This window comes from Planococcus citri, chromosome 2 (assembly GCF_950023065.1).
Source record: "Planococcus citri chromosome 2, ihPlaCitr1.1, whole genome shotgun sequence".
NCBI classification, from domain to species: Eukaryota; Metazoa; Arthropoda; class Insecta; order Hemiptera; family Pseudococcidae; genus Planococcus; species Planococcus citri.
In genome coordinates, this window is record NC_088678.1 from 3,128,681 (window position 1) to 3,142,602 (window position 13,922).

Here is a 13,922-nt window from a genome sequence, read left to right on the forward strand (position 1 = left end):
CTGAAAATAATTTAAGTGAAATCGAAGGACCCTACTTTATGTTTTTAGTTCGAAAAAGACTTCAATAAATTCGTAAAATTTCGACTTAGTCGTTTACCACCATTCAAGTCTCCAAGGCATTCTGGACCAGATCACAATTTTAGCCTTCTGGAAATCTAAAAATTCGTATTTTATGGATTTTTTAGGTGGCTAATTCTGATTTTTACCCCTATTTCACCCTTTATCCTGAATTGAGCCCTTTGGGGACGGGGGGGGGGTTGAAATGTTTATAAATAATTGTGAGTGGAGATTTAGATTGCTGTGATGGTGGCTGATTTCGATTTCTTGATTTTACCCAATATTTCAAATCAACCCTCCCTCTGGCTGATCCAAATTGAGCCCCTTGGAAGGAGCATAATTTATTTCAAAAACTTCGAAAGTTTGTGACAAGGGTTGTAAAAAATATAGTTCTTTAGGTTAACTGATTTCTAATTTTATTTTCATTTGATTTTAGCTCATCTTAAATTACCTTTTCCTCCGCCTGTCCCCATTTCAGCATTTTAGGGGGAGGGGGAATGGGAGGGTGTCAGATTTGAACAATTGTAAGATGGATATGATCGGCTTGGTTTTTCAGGTTTCCAATTCTGATTTAAATTTTCACACGTGATTTTACCCTAATCCCAAACTGCCCCCTCCCTCTAAGCTTTTTGCACTGATTTAGATTTTTTTGCTTGATTTTATTACGAAAAAAAATTACCCTCTCACTGCATCAAGTTAGACGCTTTCGAGAGAGGACAAATTTTCAAAATTTTCAAACTTGTGACACAAATGTGGAAATTTAGTTTTTTGAGGTCACTGATTTTGCTTCGTTCATTTGATTTCACCTCGTCTCGAATTATCCCATCCTTGCTGCCTCCGCAATTTGAGCCTTTTAGAGAAGGAATGGGCTCAGTTGTTAGGAAATTTCAAAAATAGGTTTTCAGGGTAGCTGATTTTCCTTCACTTGATTCTATACTTACCTCCAATTTTAAATTATACCCCTTCTCCGAAAATTGATCCCTTCGGAGGGAACTATATTTTTCCAAAAATTTCAGAAATTGTGGCATTAGTATGATAGACTTGGTTCTTGGAGTCTTTAATTTTGATTTCTTTTGTTGATTGTACCCCTATCTTAAATTAGCCCCTCTAATAGCATTGAAAAGAGCCCTTCAGAGAAGGCTTATAATTTCATGAAAATTCAAAAATTTGGCATCGTTGTGAAAATCTAGTTCTTTGGGATCGTTAATTTTGATTTCTTCTCTGGATTCAACTTTTGATATCGAATGACCCCCCCTCCTCCCTCCACACCCTAAATCAAGTTTTTTTAGAGAGGTAGATATTATACACTTTAAAAATTTCAAAAATCACGATAAAAGATTATGAAAGACTTGGTTTTTTGAGGTGGCTATTTTGAGTTGTTTTTTTTTTTTATTTACTTGATTGTAATGGATTTTACATTGCCCCCCCTCCTCAATTTGGACCTTTCAGGAAGAAAGAGCTCAATTTTTAAAGTTTTAAGATCATGTCCTGATTTTTTGAAGTTGCTGATTTTCATTTCTTCACTTGATTTGCTACCCTGATACCAAATCAACCCCTTCCCACCTTAATTCATCTCTTGAGAGGATGAAGACTGAATTCTTAAAAAATTCTGAAATTGTGACACGAGTTTTAAACACGAGGTTTTTGTGGGTTATTAATTTTTGTTTTTTCACTCGACTTTACCTTTATTGCCAGTTGCCTCCTTCCCTGCTCCAAATTGAGCTATTTGGAGGGGGGCTTGATTTTTGAAATCTCAAAAGTTGGGACATTGGTGCCGAGAATGTAGGTAGGTTTTTAGGGTCAGTGATTTAGTTTTGAGATTTTATTTGAAATATTTGCCAACTGCACTTCAGAGTCAGAATAGTTTTATTCAAAATTTGATGATTTTTTTCTTTTTTAAACACGAAGGGAATTTTTACTGAAATGAAAAAAAAATATATATTTGAAATTTGCATTCCATCATAGAGACCCACTCTGGATTTTAATAAAAATTATTGCAAAACTCAGGGACAGTTGCACTTATTTCATTATTTTGATTGGTTCTTAACTAATAATGTATTGACTATCAAAATATCTATTATTATTCAAATATTCCACGAGCCTAATCGCCGGATACCGCTTTTCGGTTTTTAATCCGATTGGGAGTGATATTGTTACGATTAATTTTCTATAAAAATTTCAGTTCATTTTTTCCAGCCATTTTGTTTGTTTTTAATGGATACACGAATTCGATTTAGGAGAAATGAAATTTAAGAGAAAACAACAAAAATACGTTGGTAAAATGACGATGATGGCGCGTTTTATGCGAGAATACCATAGACGTATTACCGACGTCGGTCGAACGATCAATGGGAGGGGAAAAGAAGGAGAGAACGCTTATAAACTATGACTTTCATAACGAGAATGGGGAAAATACTAAAAAGAGAAAAAAATTAATCTAGAAATCTTTCATTAAACCTTATAGTTTAATATCACAAAGATGGCTTAAAAATTACACAATACATTATACGAAAACGTATAAATAATTTAGGTACCTAGATCGACTACCTTTCGTATATTTTTATACTATACGTGTTGTAGTTGTAGAGACTATAATATTTTGTATGTATGATTGTAGAGTATATTCTACTACCGTCGTCGTAATAATATTAGCTAAAATTGGGGAAAAGTGGATATGATGGTGGTGGGATGGGATGTGGGATTTTTACGAGGAAGAGATGAGAAGCTCCGGCTTGGGAATGACAGTGTATACTAGAACAAATATAGGAGAGGAAAGTAGTCGTAAAATCAGCTAGAATGGGTAGTCAACTCGTGCTGATGTCTTTTACTAGTCAGATCCAAAGGTATATGAACGGTTTTCAGATCATTTTGCTGGTCATCGTGGTCATCGTCTTCGGCGCCGCTATCCACAGCCGGTGATAAAGGTGACCTGGAGGAGCGATTAGAATTTGGTTTATCTTTCAGACTATCGCCGTGCTGAGTGGTGGCTTTGACGGATAAATCAATGGGCTGATCTTGCTCGACGGCCACACCGCCGGCAGCCGGACTACACAGCAGTAGATCTCCACCACTGCGTACAGACCACGCGGACGGAGTACCCAAGGTGTCTAAAAAGATGAGATTATTGGCTGCGGCAGCCGGCGTCAAGCCAGGCCTGGTGACTGGAAAAGCAATATGATGAGGTAGAGGCCTGAGCGAGGTAGGCGACACGTAAGGTGAAGCGTAGACGCTTTGACTTTGCGGTGAGATGAACGGAGACTGAGCGATGGTGCTGCTCGGCGAAGACGGTAAAGCTATCGAAAGTTTCTTACTGTGGTGATGATGGTTGTGATGGTTGTGATGGTTGTGATGATGATGATTATTATTGTTGTTGTTATTGTTGTTATTATTATTATTTTGATTGTAATCGTCGCTAGGTGCTTTTTCGCTCAAAGGCGACGGAGTCTGATGCAGATGAGCTGGTCCACGACTGGTTACGCTGGTGCTGCGTGATTCGTCATCCATGTCGCCGGCAGACGAACCACCCGAGTCTTCCGAAGACGTTTTGTATTTTTCTAAATCGTTCAAAAAGTGCTTGCTGTCCGAAAACGAGAATCCGTTTAATCTAGCTTCCAGAAATTTATCGGTGTTTAGCATGTGTCTGGTGTTGAACAAGCCCGGGTATATGGAAGCGTTCGAAGATAGGAAATTAGCGGCGTTTAGGCTGTTTTGAGCGTTCACAGAGGAGCCTTGCTCTTGCAGAAGGCAATGGATCTTGAACCAGTTCGATCGACGTCCGTAACGAGATCCGCTTTTCGACATGCCCACCAGAAGGCATTTTCGTAATCGGCACGATTTGCAGGATGTGCGATTTTTTTTATTAATTATACAGTCTCCGTTGTTCTTGCATTCCGATATTGAACTCATGTTGTTGTAAGTACGGCCAAAAAACGACTGTGAACAGAAAGCAAACCAAAAACGATGGTGGTTAGATGTGTGTGGAACAAAGTTTACGTGTATTTCACAAAAATAGTTTAATAGAATAATATATGGAAGATGGGTTACTCTTCAGCTTGACACGATTGGTAGCATGATATCGAGATCTTCGGTCATTATAACGTAGGCTAATGAAGAGGGAGAGGGAGGTATAAAAGGAACATTCTAAAAGTTATGGGGACGGATTTTTAAACGTTTTTGTTCAATTTTAATCTCTCAAAAAGTACTGGAGGAAGCAAAATGACTCCAAATCAACTCTCGAAATCAAATTTGTGAGATTAGAAATGTGTTGCAGGTAAAATTTCAGATTTATAGATTGATATGTATAAGATGACATTTTTAATGGTACCCAAATATCCTGGCAAGGGAAGTATTCCAACTATTCTATCACAATGATTTTTAAATCGAAAAAAAAAATAGAAAAAGTGCCTCAAAATAGAACACAAGCAAAGATTTAAAGTGCTGAGATTCATTTTTCGATTTTTGACGAATTTTTAAAAAAATTTAAATTTGGCTCATTTCTTATGAAAAAAAATCAAAATGTGACGAAATTGTCATATCAGACTAGAATTATGGTTTTTATCCCATTTCTGACCTTATTTGAGTCGATTGATGACAGTTTCAAATGGTTCTGGAACCTCCAGCAAATTATCGGAATCTTCAGTTTTTGAAAAAAAAATATTGCAAAATGAGTGAAGATGAAATCCAGCTCCTATGAACGCGGATTCGTCATCATTGTGACCCTCTCAATCAATTTGGGGGCAAGTTTTTAAAATCTTTTTGTGCTGATTTGAATTTGATTGTCTCCAGCTACTGATTTTTGAAAAAAAAAAAAATTGAAAACCACTGAGTGCTCCAAAACGGTTCGAAATCATTATCAATCGACTTCGGAAAGCCAAAAATTAGATAAACTAGATCTTCAGCTGTCTACGTCAATTTTATCAAATTTCAATTTTTTTTTTTTTTTTTTGAAGTGAAATGGCCAAATTTGGATTTTCAAAAACTTTGAGCCCTCAAAATTGTCACTGATGATATATTTTGGAGCCCTCTTTCGATCCCCTTCGTGAGGTTAAAAATTTTTACTTCCTTTCTGAACTCTACAGAAACGTTCAAAATGACTCAGAATCACTTTTAATCGATTAGGAAACCAAAAATATAAGATGAAATTTCGTCTTTTTTTTTCAAGTTAAACGCTTTGATTTTTCAAAATTTCCAAAAATTCCAAAATATATTACGTTGGTTTTTGAAATTTTAGCTCTTGGAATATTTTTTTATGCTCTTTCGATCCACAACTATGTTTGGAGCTGGAATTAATCTGTCAATTCGGATACTTCACTTGTAGAAAGTCACCTAAATAAATTTTCAAAAAACATGTAGAATTTTTCTCAAAAGCTACCTTCAACGTTTATAAACAAGTTTCCAAAATGATATCTTCTTTGCCCAAATTCTTACCAGACAGATACGTTTGATTTGTTCGATCCAAAATACCGCCTTTAACTCCTCGAAATGGTTAGGTATGTTTTTGCTACTCAACTTGACAGATGCCTTCAAAACAACTTCAAAAATGAGCCTGATTTTTGTATAGAAAATTTTTGGGGCACCTGGTAGGGAGCTGAAAATCAAAATTTCGGATTCAGAGGCCCAAAATTTTGGTTTTTGATGCTTAAAAAGATTCAGCGTATTTTGCCTTTTTTTAAAAAAAAAAGACAGGGTGTTCAATAAGGGTTTTTGGATTGCTCCTGGCGCAGAAACCGCCCTTCCAAAACGATAAGTAGCTTTCTTTTTTGACCAAATTCTTACAAGACAGATTCGTTTGATTTGTCCAATCCAAAACACCCTTTTAACTCCTCGAAATGGTTAGGTATGTTTTTGCTACCCAACTTGACAGTTGGCTTCAAAACAACTTCAAAAGTGAGCCTGATTTTTGTAGAAAATTTTTGGGGCACCTGGGAGGAAGCTGAAAATTAAAATTTCGGATTTAGAGGCCCAAAATTTTGGTTTTTGATGCTTAAAAAGATTCAGCGCATTTTGCTTTTTTTTTAAAAGACAGGGTGTTCAATAAGGGTTTTTGGATTGCTCCTGGCGCAGAAACCGCCCTTCCAAAATGATAAGTAGCTTTCTTTTTTGACCAAATTCTTACAAGACAGATTCGTTTTGATTTGTCCAATCCAATACATTCGCCTTAAACTCCTTGAAATGGTTATTTTTTTGCTACTCAACAGATCACTTCAAAACGACTTCAAAAGGAGGCCCGATTTTTTTCAAAAATTTTAATGCATCGAAGGAGCTCCAAATCAAAGTTTTGGATTTAGGGACCCACAATTTTGGTTTTTGGGGCTGAAAAAATTCTAGCGTACCTATTTTGTATTATTTTTTATTTATGTTTTTTTTTTGAGAACAGGGTGTTTAATAAGGGTTCTCTGAGATAGCTCCTGGCGCAGAATCCGCCCTATTTTTCTAGATACTTTTTTGTAACTTTTTTGTTATCTGCCCCGGGGAAATTCTTCTGATGATCAACTCAAACTTTGGTATTACTTTGGTCAAGATATGTTGGGTGCACTTTGCATTGTTGCCAACATCGCATCATCATTGTTGCTATATTCAAGCATCTTGGAGATTTATAGGAGGGGGACTCTGAGTGGAGGAAAATGAAAACATCAAATTTAAAAATAAAAAAAAATTATCATTCAGAAATTCATGAACCCAACTTGAAAGCTGATTTATTCCGTTCATTTTTATAATGAATGATTGTATAAATATGAATGTCTTTAATAATGTTTTTACCGACTTTGCCGTGAAACGGAAAAGTATTACCGACTTTGCCGTGAAACGGAAAAGTAAGGTATTGTATTTGTCATGATGGTTGAGGATTTGGATGGGGGTGGATTTTCTTGACGAATTGAAGTGTGCTGATCACGATAAGACGTATGACGCAAAACGAGAGAAGTTTATATAGATATATATATATAGGTATATATATCAATTTATGTATAAATTTGTGTCACGCTGAACTCAAAAACTCCGAACTTCAAGTCGAACCTGATGATGGCAAAATATTGCTTTGATACTGAACTAGAGAAATTTTTAATTTGGTCGAAATCGATTCAGCCGTTTACGAGATATGAACGTTTTAGTGTGTTTCAACGTTATGGATAAGCAGAAATTTGTATAAACCCTTATATCTCGCAAACGGCTCACCCCTAACAAACAGATGCGGTGGTTAGGGTGTGTAGGTTGCAGATCGGTGCGCCGGAGGTCGGGTGTTCGAATCCCGCGAGAGTCAAGAGGAAAAAAATTTTTTGTTGATTTTTTTTGTTAATTTTATCCGTTCAAAATTTTTTTGCCATAAAAAATCAAAATTTTTCAAAAATTTCTAGTGTAATTTTTGTTTTAACAAAAAACTTTAAGTTTTTGATAATTTTTTTTTTTTGGTGAATTAATAGTAATTTTTAGTAAGTAAATAAGATGATTAGTTATTTTTGGTGAATTACTAGTAATTAAAGTTGTTCAAAAATTTTGGTAAATTGCTTGGGTAATTTTTGGTAAATTGGTAAAGTTTGGTAAATTGGTAAAAACCTTTGGCAGTAAATTACTGGGGTGATTAAAATTCGGTAAAAAATTGGTAAATTAGTGAGGAAATGTCTGGTAAATTACTGAGGTGAATGTTGGTAAATTGCTGAGGTAATTTTTGGTAAAATGGAAAAAGTTGGTAAAATTGGTAAATTAGTGGGTAATGTCTGGTAAATTACTGAGGTAAATGTTAGTAAATTGCTGGGGTAATTTTTGGTAAATTCGTGAATTTTGGTAAATTGGTAAAATTGGTAAATTAGTGGGTAATGTCTGGTAAATTACTGAGGTAAATGTTAGCAAATTGCTGGGGTAATTTTTGATAAATTCGTGAATTTTGGTAAATTGGTAAATTTTGGTAAATTGGTAAATTTTGTTAAATTGGTAGATTTTGGTAAATTGATAAATTTTGGTAAATTGGTAAATTTTGGTAAATTGGTAAATTTCGGTAAATAGCTAAATTTCGGTTAATTGGTAAATTTTGGTAAATTGGTAAATTTTGGTAAATCCGTAAATTTCAGTAAATTTGTTTATTTTCCTGTATAGCAGAGCAAAGTCGGTTAATCTTGCCTACTGCGCAAGATGTTTTTCTTTTTTAAAATTTCTGGTTGATTAAGAACAATTTTGATAATTTTCCATTCCTGAAAGGCTCAATTTGATCTCATTGATGGGTATTCTGATTCAATTAGAGAAGCATTTTTGTAATGCGGATAAAATTTTGATCCAACTGAATCCTAATTAATCCATGTTTTGATCTAATTGGATCAGAATATATTTAATGTGTGAATCGATTAGTGATCCAGATTCAATTTAATTGATCCAAATTTTGATCAGATTCAAAAAAAAAATTAATCGAAGAAACTAGGAATTTTTAAAAACTAATTATAGGTATGTTTTTTGTTTCAGAAATTTGCCAACTGTGGATTCAATTTAGCGAAGATTTACTCTAAAATATGGTAAGAAAATCGATCAATTCCAATTAAGTAAATTTAAAACGTTTCCATCGAGTAAATATTTCAGAAAGTTGTGAAACTTGAACACTGAGAATTATCCATTCAAGTGCACAAGGTTGGCAAATTGAATAATTTGATCCTCCACTCCAATAATAATAAAATAAAAAAAAAACGAAGAAAGTAGTGGAACAAAGTCAAAGCAAAAAGGTGTCTTCTTCATCCTACTGTACAATATTCTTATCGCATAAGAAATACTCGTATTAAATATATATGTATATACCTAAGCAGCAGTTTCCAGCTACCAAGCATAGGTGAAATTTTTCTCATTGTTTCGAGTAAAAATATATCAACTTATAGCACAGCGTTGTACATGTAAGTGGCAAATATTGACGTTCGATCGTGCACATATGTCTAGTAATTGCCCTGCTTCGATAATTGTTCACCGTGTAGGATTTATTTCATCGCAAGAGTGCGATATTTTCCTCTCATTCCGTATAGCAATTGGTCGCTGCTAATTCCGCGCAGACAATCGTGTAGGTTTTTTTTTTTTAGTGTCGCGAAAAACAAGTCGGAATGCGTGCACGTTTACGATTTGTGGGAAAAAGATATATGGATTGTATCGTACAATTTTTTGCTCTTCAAGTAGGTATTTACCTATATATAGGGGAAGACAAAGATTTGCGGAAACGGAATTGAAAAAATTTCAAACCTGAGGACAACGAAGAGGGGGCGGGGAGATTGATTTGTGAGAATCACGTTTGTGTGTTTTTTTCGCGCCGGTGTATATTTTAATCGTGATATTTGAAATATGAATTCGGAATAGTCATCGTAACGATGACGAATCATTGTAGAATGATTTTTCGACCTTGAATTTGGCCTATTTGAATATTTTATTAGGAAGAAGAAGAAGACTCGCGAGTATATGAGTGGCAACGAGCAAGGGGCCAAGGGGCTGTAATAGGAATTGAACGAGACAAAAAAATCATTAAAAATATCACGTCGTCTCGAGTACATACCTATGGTATTCTAAATAGACCAGACGTACGATCGATTGTTTTTGAATTATATTTTTTTATATTATTCTTTCATACATCGCGTATCATAGGTATCTGTAATCTGTATGTAGAAAGAGAAGTGAACGTCGAAGAAACGAAACACCTTTTTTTTTTCTATGAATACAAATTTATCGCACGTATTATGACGTAAAGATACATATCTCGGTGATGTTATATTAAGCGATCTATCTTTCATTTATCTTCTCTGCTGGACAATGCTTAGCGAGGGCGGGCGAGAGCAGCGCGGCGGTCAGTTGAGACGTTACTAATCAACGCGTGTGTACTGCAGGTATTGTGGTGCACGCAGCTCGTTGCCCGTTGCCGGGCAAATGCTTCATGGCTTGGCTGTGTAGAGAGCATTGCATAGCACATGTGAGCGTGGGAACCATGTTATAAATACGTACACTTACATATAATGTACTGCGAGCTTAGACATTGGCCGGCGGCTTTTTTTCATTCAATGTGTACTATATCGAGTGAGAGAGATACGATTTAACCACACCTATGTCTATTACACGCTCATTTATGCGCGGAATTAACTTTTCATATACAGTACAGTACCTACGTTACAAATATCAAATTACCTTTTCCATTCATGACTCACGTTGATCTTTTAGCCCGTGTCTATGATGGTTCTTTTCTTTTTTTTTGCTCCGTTTTTGTTCGCTCGAATGCTCGATGTTTTCTGTTCTAATAAGGTGTTTTTTTTTTTTTTGCTGAACGAGACGTGTAGTATGTGGTTGTTAATCAAAATTGGAGAAAGGATGGCTAAGTGTGAGTGGAACTGTACATGTTGAGAGAGAGGTGAGAGGTCGGCTGATTAGTGGTGAGCTGTATGATTAGGTTTCAGGAATTTTACGAGATTAAACAACAACAAAAAATTGATGGTAGTAGCCGGAACATTTTATGAAGATCATGTAATTGAGCTCAATGTACACAATTTGCTATATCTCTGAGCAGATTATGTTTTTAAAGAACTATTTAGTGAAAGAGAGGAAGAGATCAGCATTTTTTTATGTAGTTATAACATCAACAGACTTCAGCATGACCTTATATATATATATAGGTATTAGTATCCAGACTTGTCAACGAATCAATGGGTTAATTTTACTATACAAGTGGACTGACCTACTTGTCAACTATAGTTGACAAGTCATGGGTTAATTTTACTATACAAGTCAACTATGAGTTTTCAGAAACTTCCACCAGAGGGCGCATGGCTTAGAATTCAAGGCGCGAGGATGAACGCAGGGTCTACAGTCAATTTGTAGTAAGTAGAATGTGATGCGCTGGTGGATATGTATGCAAATACATCGATCCTGAGTGTACACGACAACAAATTTGACTTGAAATTTTTCAGTATTTTATTGGCCCATGGAAAAATTAAAAACATCAAAAATTTTTATGGTGTCCAAGCTTTCTTGTGGTGTCTTAACTTTTTTTAAATTCAAATTATTTCAACTCCATTTTCAAATTTTTTCTTCAAAATTTAGCCTAAAAATCTGAATACTTTTTTCAACACATAGATTTTTAAAATATTAGATTGAATCTGCAAATAAAATTTTGGTAAGTGATTTAGAACAGAAATTATGCCAATTTTAAAATTTTGTTCACTTTTCAGCATATATGCCATGCATAGTTGACATGTCTGGTCGCGAGCAAATATATATATATATATTTGCTTGCGACCAGACATGTCAACTATGCTTGGCATATATGCAGAAAAGTGAATTTAAAATTGGTATAATTTCTGTTCTAAATCACTTATTAAAATTTTATTTGCAGATTCAGTCTAATATTAAAAAAATCTATGTTTTGAAAAAAGTAATCAGATTTTTAGGCTAAATTTTGAAGAAAATTTTTGAAAATGGAGTCAAAGTAATTTGAATTTTGAGAAAGTTAAGACACCAAAAGAAAGCTTAAACAGCATAAAAATTTTTGATGTTTTTTAATTTTCCATAGGCCAATAAAATACTGAAATATTTCAAGTCAAATTTTTTGTCATGTACACTCAGGATCGATGTATTTGCATACATCTCCACCAGCACATCACATTCTACTCACTACAAATTGACTGTAGACCCTGCGTTCGTCCTCGCGCCTTGATTTCTAAGCCATGCGCCCTCTGGTGGAAGTTTCTGAAAACTCATAGTTGACTTGTATAGTAAAATTAACCCATGACTTGTCAACTATAGTTGAGAAGTTGGTCAGTCCACTTGTATAGTAAAATTAACCCATTCAATAGTTGACATGTCTGGATACTAATACCTATATATAGCCGCATACAGGTAAACTCATAACGTTTTGTATAAAATACAAACTCACGTCCCACCTATAACTTCGTTGCTGTGCATGCGCTCGACGCGTCACCCCATAGGCCTGATAGTACTCAATGTTAGGCCGCGTTATATTCGTTAACTTGATTTTTGGGTGACCTGTGGAGAGGTATCTCATTGCCGAAACATCAATTTTTCAGAAAAGTTTTTTTTTTAAAAGTCCCATTCGTCTCTGTTTTTCGCAAATAGCTTTTTAACAAAGCATCCCACAGAAAAATAACCAGCTCTAAGCAGAAAGAAAATTTTATTCTCTACAATTTCCTTCATGGCATTTTTTTCCTAGGATGCATACTTTTCCCATAAAATCACTGTTTAGACTGAAAAACACGAAAATTCGGACCTGTATAATCAACTCTAAATTAAAATTGAGTAGTCAAAAATTTATTTTAGACGATTTTTGACCACGCCATGTGAAAGAGGACATCTTCAACCACCAAAATCACCAAAAAGAACGTAAAAAACGTAAAAAATGATTCTTGGCAATAAACACCTTTTCCTCATGTCCTTGTACATAATACTTAGGCTATGCACTCATTTGAAAATTGAGTCAAAAGAGAAAGTGTATAAACGGAAATCTCACGTCCCTGCTCAAACTTTGCCAGTAGACTCCCCACACCTTGTAGATTCATATGGCACCTCATCGAAAAGTCACGTCCTAAAAAGGTTACGAGTTTGTCAAAACGTTATGAGTTTGCTGGTTAATCTATAAAAAAGTTACGAGTTTACCCCCTAGAATATTTATATATATATATACGAAGTGGATTGTAAGGATTGTAAATTTGTATTGTAAGTGCGTTGTTTCTAATTTTTTCGAAATATTTCCCCGGTTGTAGAAATTATTTCTTTTCATCCTTGCGTCTATCTAAAAAAATATCATCTTTTATGTAGAACTGGAATGTTTTCTCAAAACAGGTTGGGCTGAAGCTAGAGCAAAAAACTCACGATTTTTCGAAAATGCCCTCTCTTTGAGGACCCATACTACTCGTATCGTCTCTCCGGAGGCACCTTCAGGCTTCAGAGCTAAATATTTTTCGCAGTATACAACCTAGCTTTCAACTCAATAGAAAAGTCTACTAAATTGGTCAAAATGCTTCAACTTTTTTTTTTTTTCAAGAGGCACTCTGAAACTAAAATTTACTAACATTTACCTACTCGAATCATTTCTTTGGAAATTTGAAAAAAAATTCAGTTTACATCCTATTTTTGACCTTATTCCAAAATGGTTTGTAGGCAATTTCAATCCGTTTTGAAGCCTCCAGTGGCTTTTTAGAAATTCAATTCTTCAAAAAATACCACAAAATTTGTCCGAATCAACTTTAGCACGTGCTACAGCAGTTTTAAAAAGTTGCTGGAGGCTCCAAAACGACTTGTAATCCACCTACAGTCGACTTCATAGCACCTTGAAATTAGTTTGCAGAGTAAATTTGGTTTTTATAACTCCATTTGATGAAATTTTGTCTTTGTGGAAACTTCAAGTTTTAAAAATCTACTGGAAGCTCCAAAAATTTTTAAAAAGTCGCTGGAGGCTCCAAAACGACTCAAACTTATCAGTAGTTGACTTGATAACGCGTTTAAAGTGCAGTGCAGTGTGAATTTCGAATGTTCAATTTTATTCAATGAAATTATGTGAAAATGTCAACTTTCAAAAATCTGCAGCTCAAGACTCCAAAATTTCTCAAAACTGTTTGAAACCTTTTCCGATCGATTTGGCTAGTCAAAAATAGGGTGTATCCCAAATTTCAGCTATCTTGGTCAATTTGGTAAAATTTTGATTTTTTTTCTCATTTTTGACCTGTGAATTTGATTTTTCAAAAATTCACAAAAAATCGAAAAATACACTTCAGAACTTGAAATTTTGGCCAATTTTTAATTTTTGAACGCTCTTTCGATCTATCTGTGTCTACTTCAAAAAATTCCAAATTTTGAGCGAGTTCTACATACTTTTGAAAGAAAAATCTGCGATTTTGTCTGACCTGTTA

General features: G+C 34.8%; 1 protein-coding gene across 1 annotated transcript in view; it reads right to left on the reverse strand.

The window, feature by feature from the left end:
* Window positions 1–1,064: 1,064 nt before the first annotated feature.
* The window catches only part of LOC135834218 (probable serine/threonine-protein kinase DDB_G0271402), a 92,568-nt gene continuing 79,710 nt past the window's right edge, over window positions 1,065–13,922 (reverse strand). Inside the window, exon 3 of the mRNA XM_065348054.1 lies at window positions 1,065–3,990. Within this exon, the coding sequence (XP_065204126.1) occupies window positions 2,845–3,990 (1,146 nt within the window). The 3' untranslated portion in view covers window positions 1,065–2,844. The remainder of the gene's footprint in view (window positions 3,991–13,922) is intronic.